Source organism: Bombyx mandarina, chromosome 22 (genome assembly GCF_030267445.1).
Source record: "Bombyx mandarina strain Sakado chromosome 22, ASM3026744v2".
Classification (NCBI taxonomy): domain Eukaryota; kingdom Metazoa; phylum Arthropoda; class Insecta; order Lepidoptera; family Bombycidae; genus Bombyx; species Bombyx mandarina.
This window is the reverse complement of record NC_143228.1, coordinates 11,560,146-11,579,102: the sequence shown is the minus strand read 5'-3', so window position 1 is coordinate 11,579,102 and position 18,957 is coordinate 11,560,146. Positions and strand designations below refer to the sequence as shown.

Below are 18,957 nucleotides of genomic sequence, written 5' to 3'. Positions count from 1 at the left end.
CATGGCGAAAGAAATGATTATTATCTTGCTTATTTCGTATTGAGCGATCTCAATCTATGCTTATACGGTGTTGTTTTATCTTCAAAGTTTAAAATAAAGTTGACTTGAAATTATGTAAAGTCGGAAGGATCCGAGGAAGTTCCTTAGCAGAAAACGATAAGATTAACTTCGAATAAACTACAGCATCCATCAGAAACAAGTTTATTAGGGTTGTGAATTTCGAAAACTTTAAAAACAGTTAGTTTCTTTGCAGCTATGTATGTTTTGTGCTTATTAAAAAATGTGATAAGATATTGATTTTAAAAATTTTTTTTTTTTTTTATTGCTAGATGTGTGGACGAGCTCACAACCCACCTGGTGTTAAGTGGTTACTGGAGCCCATAGACATTTACAACTAAATGCGCCACCCACCTTGAGATATAAGTTCTAAGGTCTCAAGTATAGTTACAACATTTATGCAATATTTTCCATGTGAACGATTGCCACAGTATACTGGAGTAGGTGTTTCAATAAACATGGTCGACGCAATCACCGAGAAAATTGACCGATTCCGGGGAATCCTCTCAGGGAAATGTCATGTAATACATCTTTTTTTTTTTGTCCGAATGACCGAGTTAAGATTTAATATTTATGGACGAAATGTGAGCCGGAGCGGATGATTTAAAGCGCTTCATGCGAAAATCATTCCTTGCAGATTTTTTGACCTAACGTAAGTAATGTCCTTTTTGCTTTTCACGTGCCAGTTGTTTCTCTGCACGAGAATAGAAAATATCGAGGTGGGCGAGGGTGTTCCAAGATTTATTCCTCCCTTTTGCAAGTCACTTTGGAAAATGTTTTTTTATTTGTTTGTTTACGGGGAGTCGGGTCCTTTGATGTCGAATATAACAATATTGGAATAGTTCAAAAATATCACTACTATTCTGTTTTTATTATAAGCTAGTATTATAACTTTTTACTGGTGCTAGGCTGTTTTGTGAGACTACAAGGTTATGTACCAGTACTTAGACTGTTTCTGCCGCGACATAATCATACGCTTTGGGTATAAAAGGCGGGGTAGCCATTGAACTATAAAACTGAGACTTAGAACTCATGTCTCAAGGTAGATGACGGCATTTATAATGTTGTTATCTGTGGGCTCCGGTAACCACATAACACTAGAGAGCCCGTGAGCTCGTTGAACCCTTTAAGAAAATTAGAAAATTGATGGTTGAGTATAAATACTGAATAACGTGATATCTATAAATTAATACGTGAAGCAAAAACTTTGTATCCCGTTTTATGAAAATTGCGCGGCCGGAAGATTATGAAATTTTCCACACTTATAGAGAATATAGAGAAGAAGTGCACGATGCTAATATTTTTTTTAAATTATGCAAAAAAGATACATTAAATCAATAAAGAAAACACTACACACACCATGTATTTGACGCACACACGCATGCATACTATTTATTTATTGTCAAACTTTTGTTTTGACGTCTGTGGTCAAATTGAGAATAGATTAAATATTGTTTGTCTTTGTTAATATTGTTCTATAGTGTAGTGTTGGCGAAATTTGTGATTATAGAAGTATAAAATACAATCATAATAGTGTACAAACTTACAATTCCAATTAATTATAGTAGAATTTCGACTACTGCGGGACCTCTAGTTTTTTTAAATACACACACGACACTCCAAAATAACACGACTAAATGTAAGATGAATTCTTTTCTAGTTTCGCCCGTCTAGCCGCGCGGTTCCGAACAGGTTCAGCTTTTTCCTTGCACTTTCCTTGTAACAGCTGCTCACTTTGTCTGAACTTAACAAGGTCGAACTAATAGGCATTAGACTCATTTGTTACACCTCCACGCTTCGCCGCCCGCCAAAGAACGTAAAAATGGGATAGATAGATAGTCTCCCGAAATCTCGCTCTAACTCCTAAGTGAAACGGAAGAAAAGACTAAAGAGATTTTATGCTCAATTACTTTAATGATAACGTGAAATTCGTGAGAACTCTCATAATCCGTGTCAACGGAATTGAACTAAGAAGTTAATGATTATTTTATTTATTTATTTATGTACACACAAAAAAGAAGACATAGTACAAAATAATAGGAATATTATGTACAAAGGCACTGCTTATTCCTTTAAGAAATATCTTCCAGCAGACCTGCGAGAGGATTATAAGAATAATAATTAAAAGTGATGAGTGTGTGTAGAACAGCTAAAATAACAAATACAACATAATAATTATAGTAATGCACATACACATAGCAAATATTGTTAAACTTGAATACAAAATATTATAAGTAACACAGTATATACGAAGAGTATAGAACAATGATCATTCGGTATCAAGTATTTTACAAACTTAGTTCGAAGATTTATTTCTTTTCAATATTGTACCTTTCAATTACGCTACTCTTAGGTAATTGTAGCGCTTAATTGTGCCTCCGAAATTGTAATCACTAATCCTAATTGCCGCGGTCATAAAAATCAAATAAAAATCTTTGAATTAGGGTTGCTCTTTTCACCTCAAATGAGAGTGAAGTGTCATACAAAGCTACAATATATTTGGGGCTCGATTCTGGCCCGCCGCCGTAATCAAAAGGCTCTCACGGGAACAATGGCGCCCACATCGGGCCCGGTCCCGATAAGCCTCGACAATTATACTACATCGACTTTTCAATTATCCAACTGCTCTTCCTCGCGAACAATGCTAGGTTTATTTACGTGTATTAGGACGGTCAGCTTACAATCTCCGTGCCATTTACATTCCCGATAATGATGTTCTTTATTAGCAGCGCCTATTATGAGATCAATTGATATCTGTGCTTTTGTGAATTCAAAAATGACTTTAATTTTATAAGATACTAGCGACCCGCCCTCGCTTCGCTTCGGAAACAATAAAACGCACATGAAAAAAAAAAAAAAAAAAAAAAAGTAGCCTATGTTCATCAGGGACAATGTCGACTTCTAATGGAAAAAGAATTTTTCAAATCGGTCCAGTAGTTTCGGAGCCTATTCGAAACAAACAAACAAACAAATCTTTCCTCTTTATAATATTAGTATAGATCAAAATTGAATTGGACTATGGAATATTTTATTTCATACGTATTTGGTAAATACATGCATGTGTATATCCATCGACGTATCCATCTTGTAGACGAAGGTTGTTTCTTTATTGGACTAGTGTCAATGTTCATTATATCAAAATTATGTACATAAAATCCTAAAATCAAAACTGACACAGCGATGCAGTAGTTAGCGCCACTGACTATTGCATCCAGGGTCGTGGGTTCGATTCCCACATCTGGAAACATTTGTGTGACGAACAAGTCTGTTTGCTCTTTTTCTGGAAATTTATTATCTATATACGTATTTATTTAAACGTACATAAGTATGTACGTAAGTCTCTGGTACACATACCACAGTGTATCCTAATTTAGGGCAGGCTAAACATGCGAAAAATCTTTAAAAAAATTAAATCAGTTATAAATTTATAATGTATTTTGTTGGTTAAGCTCGTATTAATTTTGGTTTTCATTCGCCAGGTGAAACTGGAACAAAATGTCGGTAAGCCGTCTCGAGTCATTCACATACGGAACATACCGAACGAGACGACGGAAGCGGAGATCATACAACTCGGATTGCCCTTCGGAAGAGTCACCAACGTTCTAGTGCTCAAAGGCAAAAATCAGGTACAACGATAATTTGTTTACACACATTTATAGATAAGCGTACTGATAACTGATAACTGATTTGCCACGTACCATGGAATGAGCTCCCCTCCACGGTGTTTCCTGAGTGCTTTGACATGTCCTTCTTTAAAAGAGGCTTGTGGAGAATATTAAGCAGTAGGCATCAGCTTGGCTCTGCCCCTGGCATTGCTGAAGTCCATAGGCGACGGTAACCACTGGTGGTAGGACCTCTTGTGAGTCCGCACGGGTATGTAACACCACCCCGCCTATTTCTGCCGAGAATCAGTGATGCGTTTCGGTTTGAAGGGTGGGGTAGCCGTTGTAACTATGCTGAGACCTTAGAACTTATATCTCAAGGTGGGTGGCGCATTTACGTTGTAGATGTATATGGGATCCAGTAACCACTTAACACCAGGTGGGCTGTGAGCTCGTTACACATCTAAGCAATAAAAAAAAAAGATAATTAGCTCAGGCTTCTCTGCAAAACGATCATAGCTTCTGACGTCATAATATGACGTAATTACAATGCAACTTGGCATATCTTCATGAAACTTCTATTCTACCTAAATATTAGACACGACTAAAGAAAATGTCAAGTCAAATTATTGTCTTCAACGCTAGCTACGTCCAGCCAAAGTATACTTTAGCTTTGTCTGATATTAATAATGCGTATAATATTTACTTTTCTATTTGAATCGGTACTTTGTTCATAGTTTCACCGGTTTTTTTCTCGAAGAAATCAAATTCAATCAATATTTTTCTAAAATAATAAAAAGCTTAAATAGCTTCTTATAATATCAGCCCTTGAAAGTATCATCGTCGTCTTGATAAATCCCATAATTACTGTATACTTGCGGAAGCATTTAGTAAAAAAAGCTGTATTTTTTTTATTAGAAACGGATATTTCAGTTATATTTATTTATATAGATGTCTTACTTCAAATTCAAGTACAGTAACCTAACAAGTGCACATGCGTGCGATGTCTTATATCTCAGTTGGCATTGTTATCAAATAAGCTATATTATACTGATTTTACACAAAACGAATTGTCGTCAAATCAAAACCCAAATAAAGTACTGCCTACAAGTAAAACAATATCCTTTAACATCAATCTCTGCCCTAGCAATTAACTTGGAAATAGAAAACGGCGAAAGGCTCTCAGGCTAAATAATGATGAGGCGCCCGACTAACTTTTATCATGTAACTGATCACTTCCCTCATTTAGTAAATTAACTCGGTCATGTAACATAGCTACTCTAGGCACAATGGACGTTGCGCCGGAAGGCACAACAAGTGGGTGGGGCGCTCCGCAAATAGGCCGCTAGTCATTGTGACACCTCAGCCTACGTGATTTTACTCTGCTTTATTGAACAAAAATATATAATGGAGGCAGTCTTCGAGATATCATCGCGAAAAAATTGACGCAAACCCTACGACCTTTCTGAATTCGAAGCATCCGGAAATCTTGTAGGCAGCGGCTTGACTCTGCCCCTGGCATTGCTGAAGTCCATGGGCGACGGTAACCACTAACCATCAGGTGGACCGTATGCTCGTCTGCCCACAAGGGCAATATTTTTTTTTTTAAATCTTACTGAAACCAACATGCCAAAGTATGTGAGCCTATTTAAAAACATCTCTTAAACAGCATGCTTCAATAATCATTATACAAAAACATTAAAAGCCAATATTTTTGATATGAAATTCTAACAATGGGCAAGGAAACATTACCTTTAACTATTCCAACTATCTGGATATTCATACGAAGATGCCGTTGGTGAGCAAATATTCTAATATACGATACCCCATTGACCCAGATGTGTAACTTCCTAACCAGTCAGTTTGCGTTCTTGCAAAAATTTAGAGCTAAATTAAATTTGCAGCTGCTAAACGTTTTGTTTTTAAACAAAAACTGCGATTGTTGACGTTTCTTGTTTTTTTTATTACTAAAGATAAGTGCATAGTCTATTTGATGTTAACAGTCACCTATTCCCGTAGACAAGAATGCCGCCAATTATCTAACAATAATGCCGCCATTAGATATAACAATCTCAAGAAAATTGTAGAAGTGATGATTACTTCACACAGTAGTAAAAGCTATCGTTGACAATACACGATCCGTTACTCTAAATAGCAAAATAGTACAGTAATAATTAATTTTGATATCGTTGTGGCCTAAAGGATAAGATTCTCGGTTCATACGTAGCGAGCGGTGTGACCATGCCGGTGCTCAAATCTCGCGGGCAGCTACCAATAATATTCGAATAAAATTTGTACTTAACAAATGTTCAAGAAAGACTCCCACGGTGAAGGAATAACTGTAATAAAAATGAAACCTGCAAAAATTATAATTTTCGGAATCCGTGGTAGAGCATCTTGTAAGCCGGTTAGCATCATATCACCATCCCTGCCTATTTCAGGCTTGGAATAGTAATGCGTTTCGGTTTGAAGGGTGGGGCGGGATATTTTAAAACTGAGACTTAGAACTCATGTTTCAAGGTGGATGGCAGCATTTACGTCGTTGATGTCTATGGATTCCGGTAGCCACTTAACATCAGGTGGACGATCCTCCATCGATATAAACGAAAAAAAAAGTAATATAATAATATGTACGTGTGATGTAAATAAAGCCGTCACGGGTAATAATATTTTCGAAGAAATTACGTAACATCCATGTAACCGTATATTACACATTTTGATGATCAGAGATTCTGCATCTTATCGTTTTATAGCCAATTAACGTTTATAGCCCGGCCTCGTTACTGTCACACTTCGATTAGTTTCAAACAATTTCATTATTCTATTGACGATATGACATAACGATGTTGTGGAACACACATTCCAGTTGTCATAAACCATTAGTGAAATTGAACTAGATCGTATTCCGCATTTAATTAGAGTTTGTATTGTAAACCAAATCAGTATCCGAAAATTTATTTTAATATTGATCCTCTGCCATACGTAGCAATAATAACATTATGATACTTTTAGGGCATTCGCTCTATAAACACAACTGAAATTCGAGCTTCTGGTAATAGATTGACTTGTAGACTGCCCGTCCACTAACATTAATTCAAAAAACCCTAATATCTGAACGATGTTTTTATAGCTTAGTGGACGAGCTCAATGTCCATCTGGTAAATAATTACTAGAGCCCGTAACAACTAACAACTTTAATGTCGTCACCCACCTTGAAACACAAGTTCTAAGTTCTAAGTCTCATAGCTCGTAGAGGATCGTAGCTCCTAAAACTCCTCAGTGACTTTTACCTACAGAATCTTTATGACTTCAGAAATGTGTTAAAATAACGGAAGCTTAAATATAAATTTATTAATCCATTCACAAAAAGCACTAAATTCATTTAACACTAAATTAATACAATTCTTTTTTTTTTTTGACGTGACAACGTCTTATAACTCGATGGAGCCGGCTGCACGCACTAAAAAACATGATTCATACGGCGTTACCTCGCTCTGAGGCGTTCCATTTAAGGCTTGTAGTGTAAGCGAGAGCGCGCAATGAGCGACAAAGAGGCACAATCGGCCTCCGCGTTCGGCAGCGTTCGACATCTGTCTCTCTCCTACTTGAGTGAGCGATGCATCCGCGTGGACAGCTGCTGTACAATAATACATTTACATGTTTTCGTCAAGTATGAAGTTCAGTGAAAAGTGAATGTGGTGTCAATTGTTTATAGCAACGATAATTGCGATAATTGAAAAATGAAACCATTCCATCAGTATTTTCTTATGACGTTGTCACGTTCAACTATCGTCAGTAAACCGACTTTACAGACAACCGATTTTTTTTCATTACACCCAGTGCAATTATTAATGTTAACTGACCATACAGATCTCGGAATCGTATTTTTCACGTTTTCAATCGTAAATTTTTAAACGACAGAAGCTTCCCGACTTGAACCCGAAAGTGAGATTGCATCTGAAATTATATTTAGCGGAAATGAAAGAGGAGCGTTGACGTTTAAAATCAATTTGGGTCGAGTAGGGTTCACCTCTGAATGTAAATGGTTGGAGGTATCTGTATCTATCCGATTGTGGTTTGATTATTAAACATTAAATTAATAAAACTAACAACATTGACGTTGCCGTGCTCGATTTACTTCTTCGGGGATGAATTTTTTTTAGGTACAAAAAGCATAATTTATTTATTTATTGTTTATTGCGATTTGTGAAATGGTGGAATAAAAAATGGTGAATATTCATAATTAAAAAAAATTAAGTCCTCTTATGTGGCCATTTAGTTTAGAATCAAGACGTAAATAATAATAATAATAAAACAGACTTACACATACATACGGACCAATGTCCCAGAGGTTAGAGGCTACAAATTAAAAGTTACGTATTAAATAAACTGCACTGACACCGTTCATTACAGGGGGCGACGCATCAAGGGGCATGTTGACATGATCACCCTAGTGCCAAGTACTTCCCAGGTCATAACGCGGCATCCAGTTTGTTTTACGGCGACTTTTACGTCGGGACAGCCGCAAGGGCGCGTGCAACGACAAATTTACGGTCTCCCACAGACAAATTAAAAACGAGTTAGTTTACAACCGAGAAATAAAAGGAAAAATCTTATTACGAGTCCGGACGCTGCCGTGACAATGTTTCCCGGTCTAATAAATAGTTCGTATGACGTCTATCCAATATCTCCGTGGAGAAAACAATTTCTCTTACACCAAGAAATATGACGAGTCCCTTTTTATAAGCGTTCGTATTCTTCCAACTTCTTTTTCCTTATAAATTCTATTTAAATGTTGTTTATTTCAAGCAAATTAAAGCACCTAAAAATGACAGTCGTTATAATGTTTACCAAGATTCGATAGATGATGAAAAATGTCCTTGACAATGTGTGGCCACGCTCCCGGTCCAGTTACAAAGGCTTTTTGGAGAGGACGGCAAACACTGTAAGAGTCGGCCCGACAATCTGCTCCACTCTCAGTGATTAAACTCAAAGAGCCATTGACACTATTTTACGATCGGACGTATCGTGACAAGTACATTTTATCCATCGATATTAATTTATATCGTAGGATAAAATCCTGATTGAATGGAATATTTCGATTTTAATTTCCAATGATACTACTACTAATTCAAGTACTACACAATAGTGAATTCAGCCGTTAAGGTTGGACTATTGTAGTTTGTTAAATTTATTTTTTAATAGTAAAAGCGGTAGATTTGCTTTTCTTCCTTTTTTTTGGGCCGGGGGCTGAACCACCTACAACGTCCCCGCTCCTAGGAGGCGCCCGTAGTATGTGGAACTGGATGGTCCACAGATTTTAGGAGCGGACCATAGGCCTATGAGCTGGAATTTAGGGCCCTACCTACTAAATTACTCCCATAGACTCTTGCCCAAGCGTCCGATCTCCTAAGAGGTCCAAAAAAAACAGTTTCCACACATACAAAATAAAATTTAAGAAATGTGATAAATTTATTCATCGTGTTGCTAAAATAGGTAAATGCTTTTGAAATTGCGGATAAACACACACTAGCGGCGGTTTGTTTCGTGTCAGTATTGTCTGATGCCAGAACCAGAAATTCTGCGGTCTGGAACGTGCATGCGATGGTAACTAAATTTTACCCTCAAAATAGCCGTTCGAAATCATAATGTGCTTAGCATCGGCACAGAGATTGCAGAGTATCGGGCCGGTGTTGTTTGAGTCGGTATATTCACGGTCTAAAGAACTGAATCCGATTTGAGCTACGTGTTTTCAACGAATACAGACCGAGCTGAGGTGCACCGAATTACACCTATATTGTTTTACTCCACAGCACTAGCTAGACCAATACTACCAGTAACTAAAACGTTTCATTAGTTTATGTTTCCATAATATGTGCGAGCATGAAATACTTCGTTTCATATGAAATTGATTCAATTTAGTACAGAAGCTAAAAACATTGCACTTGAATGAAAAAAACTATTAAACTATCAAAGCTATTTCTTTTTCTTCATCGTCCTCCATCTTTAGTGTGTCATCATCAGTGTAATCGAATACTGGGAATCATATGTCCGATTTTTGCCTGTTTTGGGCATTACGACGAACAAGTTCGCTTGCTCTTTCTTTTGGCATTTAATATTTATACATTAAACTCGAAGGTATTAGATTTGTCTCTAGTATATAGTCTTTGGTTCCCATAGTATAGTTTCCATAGCGAATCTTAGTTTTGGGCCTGAGGAATCATAGTTTATCCCGGACGACTTTTCATTTATTTTTCATTTTGTGCAGGCATTCCTTGAAATGGCAGAGGAGATATCTGCGGTGGCTATGGTCGCGTACTTCGGAGGATGTGTAGCGCAGTTGCGTGGCCGAGCGGTTTACGTTCAGTTCTCCAACCACAAGGAGCTAAAAACTGATCAGACGCACAGCAATGCCGTAAGTATAATCTAGAACTTCATTTTCAAACTACTATTTGAAAACACTCCTAAATCGAAACCTATAGGGATTTCTGGTTATTCTCTCAATTAATTAATTTCAATTAATAATTCAATGAAATAATTGGATTTATCACTGAATGTACCTATTCAACAACACGCGCATTGTACAAGAAATCAGTGCTTGAAATCCTAACATAACCACATTTCAACTCTTTTGTTATGGTCAATGTGGACAGATACTTAAACACAAACGAGATGATTAAGATAAACTCTTAAATTCAAAATGAAAATAGTTAATCCGATCCTAACTGTTGATTTTCATTAAATTCGAACAAATCAAACCTCGTATATTCGATGCCTAACAAGGTAACCATAGTTCAATTAGCGCCATCACAACTACAAGCAGATTATTGTGTGGTACGCGATTGAAACTAAAGGCCGGCTGCCAATTTGGAAATACACAGTTACAAAAGCGGGGCTCGCAGTGGACCTGTTAATTTAATCGTTGTTTGGGACATCAAGAACCCGAAATTAAGATAACAGTATTCAATAAACCCTCGTGTCGCTTCGGAACGTTTTGGAGGACGCTGTTCGGATTTGATTGAGTTACGAACTATAACCGTTGACTGTCTGTGCGTTTCACCCCAGTCAGAGGACGGTGCGTGTCCTGACTCTTAAATGTACGTTGACGTCACGCTCGAGACAATCTCGCTTCCCGAATTACAATTTAATCGTCGCTTTAACACCATCTGCTAAATCCAGGGGTAATTGATATTCACGAGAAAAAATTTGGCCGTTTAATTGTTTAAGTTTTCAATGTTTATTAGATTATTTTGTTTTTTTTTTCGATAATTAACATAAATTAATACAGGACAGAAAACTTTTTCGTTGTAGCATTGCACTAATAAAGGTTTACGGTTCAAGCGAACCCGTAAAAGAATTTCCCCAAAGGTTTACTCACTCAGAGTAAATCGATAATTTCTGTAACAAAACACCCAATGGGAGGATTAATTAAAACGCTAAATTGCTTTCGTTTATCCATGATACCTATCAAAAACAAACACTCAATCAAGGATCGTTAATAATATCATAAGATCATTATAATTATACATAAGTTGCGTTGAATTAGGAAGATCTTGGAATTACGTTAACAAAATTTCAAATGCCAGCCCTTCCTCGAAAACAAACTTATTCTATAACTGGAACACAATTTAGATTGGTGTCAATTACGTCAAATTAAATCAACATTCAATATTATCGGTTTCCTTTTTATTTTCATCGTCCTATTTCGGTTAAATCAACGTTTTTTGTCCCGTCAATATTCTTACGTTAAACATTGTCGAACAATTAATTAATAACATCACAATACGTGGCTGTTTGTTAAATAAATAGTTACGAATTATTTGATCTAATTGCCAGCTATGCAAACAACGGTTTGTGTCAATACAATGGCTAATTAATGTGATGATTATACTGAAAACGGATACAACTAGGTGTTTATTATCTGTTTGCCCAAATCCGCAAACCCTTTATGAGGCGTTGTGTAAATATTTACGGTAGTGTAATGCTGGTTTCTGAAATGCTTTACTGTGGCTTTCGGATTTAATTTGAATCCAAAACGTTACATAAAATGAATTTCATGTTTTAATTAATGTCACTGATCTTATTTTTTTATTAACAGCGTAATTTTAAAATGTGAATATTCCATGAGTTTGTCATAGAGCATCAAGTATCTGAGCCGCTATTTTGAGTAAAGGCCAGAGTAATCTGATACGGTACTGAAGATACTATTTCTTTCATTTGTGGTATTATTAGTATTTTCCTACATAAATCTCCTTTTAAATACTACCATAACAGTGATGGCAGGGTGTGTCACGAATCCAGACATGTTGGTTCCACAGTCTGGTTGCGAAGTATTTGTGCATTTCGACTCGAAAGAGTTATTCTAAGGCAATTTATCCTTTGATCAAATATTTCAACATTTCTATTTAAGATTCACGCTTACCCTTCAATATTTTTTTCTCACCTATCTCCTTATTGGATTTAGGCTATTATTTAATTTCTTTATATGTTTGTTTATTACAATATAACTGGAAGAAGTGAATGTTTTTTTAATCGCTTAAATGGGTGAACGAGCTTACGGCCCACCTGTTGTTAGGTGGTTATCTGAGCCCATAGACAACTACAACGTAAATGCCGCCACCCGCCTTGAAACAAGAGTTGTAAGGTCTCAGTTGTAACAGTATGATGGCTGCCCCACTCTTCAAACCAGAAATGAGCAGGTTGGTGGTACCTACCCGTGCGGACTCACAAGACGTCCTACCACCAATAAGTTATGTCGTATGATCAGCAATTTAGCAACAAAGTAGAGATATATTATTAGTAAATTCGTGCATCAAAATATTGACCACTGGATTACGAGAAATGTTTGTGTTAGTGCATTCGTTGCGTCCCCATTGCAGTTTAATCAATTACGTATGTAATATGCGCATATTGCAGCTGGATGATTAGCTTACCAATGTATTAATTGATTGACCAAATATACAAACAAATGGACTGCATGAAGCTACTGACAGTTTTACGATTGCAAAATGTACATTTCGATATGTTTGCCAGTAATAGGGTCAAATGTTGAAATGAATGATAAATTAAGGTATATACATGGATGGGAAGAAAAAGGGTAGTAAGCAGCTTAGGCCATTAAAATTTACATTGTTTTTCAACTATCACGAAGCAATTTGGATGGTGTTGAGTCATCTTTAACCACAAAAATTCTATTCATAAAACCTCGTGATTGTTGTTAAAAACTATTGCTTTAATGTGCCTGATTCCCTATCTACCTGCTTTGTGATATAAAAAGTAATGGATGACAATTGTGATAAGCCATATAGAAACAATTTTAATTTTAATCTCAATAAAATAATAAAAAGTGTCCGTAGTTTTATATATTTATTTTGTTTATTCTTTTAAACGGGTGGTTGAGAACCAACAAAAAAATTATATGCATAAATATATATGTACATATCAAATCAGTTTTACAGATGAGCTCTTGTTCAAGTAACACATTTAAAAAATTGGCCGTCAAAATGGATACCTGCTTGATTTTCAGTCATAACAACGTATAGGAATATATCGAAGTCGTCGTGGCCTAAAGGATAAGACGTCCGGTGCATTCGTATGTAGCGATGCACCGGTGTTCGAATCCCGCAGGCGGGTACCAATTTTTCGAACGAAATCCGTACTTAACAAATGTTCGTGAGTAAAAACGTAAGAAATGTAACAAATTTAACAATAAATGCGTTTCGGTTCGAAGGGTGGGGCAGCCGTTGTAACTATACTGAGACCTTAGAACTTACATCTCAAGGTGGGTGGCGCATTTACGTTGTAGATGTCTACGGGTTTCAGTAACCACTTAACACCAGGTGGGCTGTGAGATCGTCCACCCATCTAAGCATTAAATTATTATTATTTTTTATAAAAAATAATGGGCCAAGTTTCAAAATGTTAACTACCTATGTATTTTTAAAATGTTTAATGACATTGAAACTGCTAAGGATAATATAACAATCACTCTCCACAATTAAAGGGATAATTTCTCAACACTACTTTGATGGTAAACTATTAAGATGATTAGTTCAATGAACAATCCAGTGTTACATTCATAAATTATGTTCAAACAGGGAAGCATTTGCATCGATTCATTTAATTTCTTAAGAAGCATTATATTCGTCCGAGAGCTAATCATCATAAAATGCAATACATAAAGTAAGGTAATATTTTGACGGGATCTGTCATCTCCATTTCCTGAGACGCCACGTTCAATGGTTCTTCATAACGACGTGACTCGTGCTTTGTCGTCGTCTCGTTACCATTATCAAGGACTCATTTCCCGAGGCACTTTTCACTCACAGATGCTTATTTAAATTTTAAAATTTTCTTAACAAAAAGACTTCAACCAAATTGGTGAATGAGATTTTTTTAAAAATAACAACACGACAATTCTAAAGTTCAGAGTTTATCTACGATATCAATGTGTGTGCATTTACTCTTAATAGATCACATAATATGTGCTAAAGATTTACTTCGTCCTCACAATTCGGGAGGTCTTTGTATCGCACACTATTAAAACTTATAACGAGGGAGTTACGACGAAAAGACAGACTACGCATTGTTACAGAGGTTCACATGAAAAGAGCCGCCGGGAATTACGTCACGTTTGTCGTTCGCCCGATGTACGTTCCTAGCTAAACGTAGTGTTATCCTTCAAATTAGAAGTAGAAAAAATATCAAGAGTGCACTCGTAGTGCGCGCGACACAAAGCTTTGATCAATCGTGCGATACGAAAGGTTTTTTGTGAAGCCGAACGAAGCATTCGGAACTATTTTGTGAAGACGTCGTCAAGTCGTCTGACTATAGTCGCGGTGAAAGATTGCACGTCCTCAGAATAAGAACTTTTCAAATAATTCCTGAGCCCGGCACGGCACAAGCGTCGGTGACATGGAAAATATTTTTGATCGAATCGCATATACCCGTATCCCTGTTGCGTGCTCGTTTTATGAATTTCAGAATTTTAAAGTGAACTCACCGGATGATTTCCGTATGCATTAATGCTTAAATCGTTTCGGTATTGCATAGCGATCGCACAATATAGATCGGGTTGTAAAAAGTGGGAACTATCGAACAGCATGGAGCAGCCGTTGTAACTAACTCGAGACCTTAGAGCTTATATCTCAAGGTGGGGGCGCATTTACGTTGTGGATGTCTCTGGGCTCCAGTAACCACTTAACACCAGGTGGGCTGTGAGCTCGTCCGCCCATCTAAGCAATAAAAAAAAACTGTTAGCCTGGTCATTATGACAAACGACTTGTTTTCTTGTATTAAGCCTGGTGTTAAATGATCACCGGAGCCCATGGATATGTCAAGCCACCACCCAGCTCAAGACTTAATGTCTATGTTCCAATTGTATTGTAATTACGTAAATTAATTTTTGTGGATTTGATTATTATTACCCGATCGTTCATCATAGGAGTCACTTGTGAACATTAAACTTAATTAAGGTGAGTTAATTAAATATTTCATTAAAATCAATTTGTATCTGCCCGTGGAGTTTGAACACTGGCATAGCTGCATCGCTCGCTATGAGTACAACAGGCATTTTATTCTTAACGCATTCGCCATTACGACTTCATTTAATTTCTTGTTGGCGATTCTTCATGATGGAAAATGGAAAAGTTGTCGCGATAAGTCCGCAAGTCGAAGAATCTGACAGGCTGCACTTCTTAAGCATTAAAAGCGAGCAATGACGACTTTAAACAGGTGAAATAACCACTTTCAATCTTCAAAATGTCATAAGTTGTCCATCTAACATCAAACATCCCTAACAGTATTAAAATTTCACAGCATAAAACACAAAACTCCTCAGTAACCGAAATAGAGAGCTAAGTCAATATATTTTAGTAAATTTTAAAAAGTCAGGACCTTTTGGTACACAGGACATGAAAAATACGCTTTGCAGGAAGACATAACCCTTCATAGGTTTCGTAGAATAGATATATCAAAGAACATATTATATTATTTCGAAGGAAAACGGTAGAGCGAGAGCAAGTCAACGTGAATTTGTTCAGGAGCCTTTGCCGTCGGCGGCAGGCTTACCATGACACGGTTAAAGCCTTATTTTTGTGTCTGGCCTGCCCGCTTGTCAGGCCGTCGTCGGGCACAAAGCCATGTGGAAATATAGGATCAAAGTGCTCGCACCCCTTGCATGCGATCGTAACGTGTAAACACAACGTATTTCACTCGCCTGTCATTACGCTTTTTTTTCATTCATAACAAAACACAGAGTCGGGTGACGTTTTTTTGTTTTTGCTTTTTTTTTTATATTTCTGTGTGAGCAATTTATTTACGTCTTATCTGCACGTTCACGTTTCGGGGTTCCACAATGACGTCCACCCCTACATTACGAGGTAACAAAGTAACGAATTGTTCTGATGATACAAATAAGTTTACGGCCGGCTTTTGTCTGTTGTGGTCAATGTTATCTGTTAGTCTTGGGACATTCGAAGGTGGCTCATGCGTGCACGAGATAACTCATCAGCTTCATAACACGTTTTATTGTTCCGAATATATAGACGGAGCGTAAACATTGTTATGATGTAAGCAAAATTAAGTTTCCACATACTTAAGTGCGAATTAGAAACAGAAATCATGATTTTTGATTCGTCTACCGACTATCGTCAAATCTAATGCCGGCAAAGCAATATAGAATTAAAAAGGAGGTTTTAATAAAACAATACTGTAATGACAGTAGATACTACGACTGATAGTAGATATGGAAGTAATATATAAGCAATTTGAGGTGACGGAGATTGACTTCCACTTTCGGTGCTTTTAGGTATTTGAAGCACCGGTCACATTTCCTACTGACTTTCTAACCGAATCTTCTCAGGAGATAGCGAAAACGTATCCTCCACGTACATACATACACTAAAAACCAGACCCAAAGAATATTCTATTTTCTAAATAAAATTAAATAATTCATACCTTCACTTCCCCCTCATTCATATTCGTATATTATTAAAGCATATTCATTATAACCATATACATTACCATGTACAATATTAACGTCCCTACTTACCTTCGACTGTCGGGACACACAGATGTGACAGGTAAACCTGAACAAACTCTTAGCAACCCAAAAACTTTATACGTTAAATGTATTATGTGCTGGGAGCCCGCGAGACTTAAGGCAGTTATCTTAAATAGGTATACTTTCAAACATACCGAGAAAATTTACTTACTGCCGACAATGCCTGCTTAAAAACTCGTTAATATGATATTAATAGACAGAAATGTTTTTAATACATATATAGTTATTTAAAATTAAATTAAAATATACTTATTTATTGAATACGAAAATAACGAAGTTATAAATTACAATTTAATTTATATACATTTTTTATAATAGATATATTTGTGAGCGGTAGTTGAAAATTTAAATTACCTGTGATTAAACAAGTATAATATATGTCGGCGTTAAGCCAGGGCTTTCACACATAAGTTCTTTTACAATGAAAATACAATACAATTCTATAAAACTTTAACATTACTTGTCTATTACAAAAAGCCACGTCTTAGTTCTTACACAATTAGCCATTTTGTGATGGTCATAGCAACTACAACTTCTTTTATACAAACAAATGTAATTACTGCGAAACAATTTTCAAAATATGGCTTAATATTCACAATACACATTTTAGTGATTTTTACATGACTCTGACATTAATTTATTTTACATAAATTACTTTTAACTATTTTAATATAAACTAACATGGTTATTAACCAGCGTAATAATAGATGGCGCCAACAACATAATTGCATAACAATTACAATACTTAATTAAATTATTACTGTTAATTATAATATAAATTATTATTAATATTTATGCTTTATTCATATTTAGTTATCTATACAGTCATTTGTGTTTTTAAACATTAATATAAACGAACATCTTAAGATCAAAACAGTGTCTGCTAATTATTAAATATGGTAGAATAACAGTTTCATTTTGCTAAGAATAAATAAACAATAACATAGAATAAACTAAACTATATCTGTTCATGACGATGGTGAAGAAGAAACCACGCATGACAGAATTTTGATAGTTTTATTTATTTACTTGCAAAATACATTATATTATTAACAAAGATTGACGCGTGTCACGGCTGCTGGTCGACCAACACGAATCTTAGGCCGCGGGCGCATCCTCCTCCCACTGCCTTCCCCCGTCCCCTCTCTCGCCCTGAACGTCGTGAACAATATCTTATTATGTTAATTATTGCCAATAGTGGCGTTTGCGTCCATAAATACGTATCTCTTTGATTTACCCAAATCCCTGTTTCGGGTATGACGAAAAATATCTTAGGTCTAAAGACACTGTAAGACACCCGGTAAAGACTACCCTCTCGTATCGAGTGATGCAATCAGGCCGACCTTCAAATCCTGGGTCAGACGTCAAGTATTTACGGAACGTGTTCACGAAAAACTTTTCCTATAAAAGAATAACACGGCGTTGTTTGTACAAATGCTGGTTGAGTTTATTGTGAACCCGATTAGGAGAGTACCACTTTACTGTGACGCAAAGTAGTCCTGCTTTTGAGACTAAAACGATTGTTAATTAGCTATCTATCTGCAGTAACTAAAAAACAATTATATGACTTCAACCATTTAATTCAGGAATCGATCTATTCAAGAATTTAATAGAGTTGATGGTTGGCATTTATCTATCACCCGGAATCCTCTTGTCGTGAAGATAATGAATCCAAATCAAATAAAATGCCAGACTTCAAGATTATATTGGTTCGCTATGTGTGAAAAAAACGTAAAAGTTCAAAAATTTTATTGAAAAATAGACACTAGACCCATCCATAGTCAAAGCGTCGGAAATACATAATATACGAGAGAGAGAGAGAGAGAGAGACAAAGTGCATTATAGTCAATTAAGAACATTTGAATTCTCAGATTGAAGTTTCTTAAATGATATTTCTCTCTTCTTTTTTTTTATTGCCCTTGTAAGCAGACGAGCATACGGCCCGGCCCACCTGATGGTGAGTGGTTACCGTCGCCCATGGACTTCAGCAATCCCAGGGGCAGAGCCAAGCCGCTGCCTACCGCTTAATACTCTCAACAAGCCTCTTTTAAAGAAGGACATGTCATAGCGCTCGGGAAACACCGCAGAGGGGAGCTCATTCCATAGCCGGATGGTGCGTGGCAAAAAAGACCTCTGGAAACGCACTGTCGATGAACGCAGCGGTTCCAGATAATATGGATGAACTTTGCTCCTATGGCGGGAGGTGCGATGATAAAAAGGAAATGAGGGGATCAA

At 36.5% G+C, this 18,957-nt stretch overlaps 1 protein-coding gene across 5 annotated transcripts in view; it reads left to right on the top strand.

The window, feature by feature from the left end:
• heph (polypyrimidine tract-binding protein 1 heph) overlaps positions 1-18,957 on the top strand; it is a 522,083-nt gene that overhangs the window by 471,116 nt on the left and 32,010 nt on the right. For all 5 annotated transcript variants that reach the window (XM_089736953.1, XM_089736954.1, XM_028180565.2 and 2 more), the window contains 2 exons: positions 3,537-3,683; positions 9,928-10,074. In XM_089736953.1, coding sequence (XP_089593079.1) covers positions 3,537-3,683; positions 9,928-10,074 — 294 coding nt within the window. The remainder of the gene's footprint in view (positions 1-3,536; positions 3,684-9,927; positions 10,075-18,957) is intronic.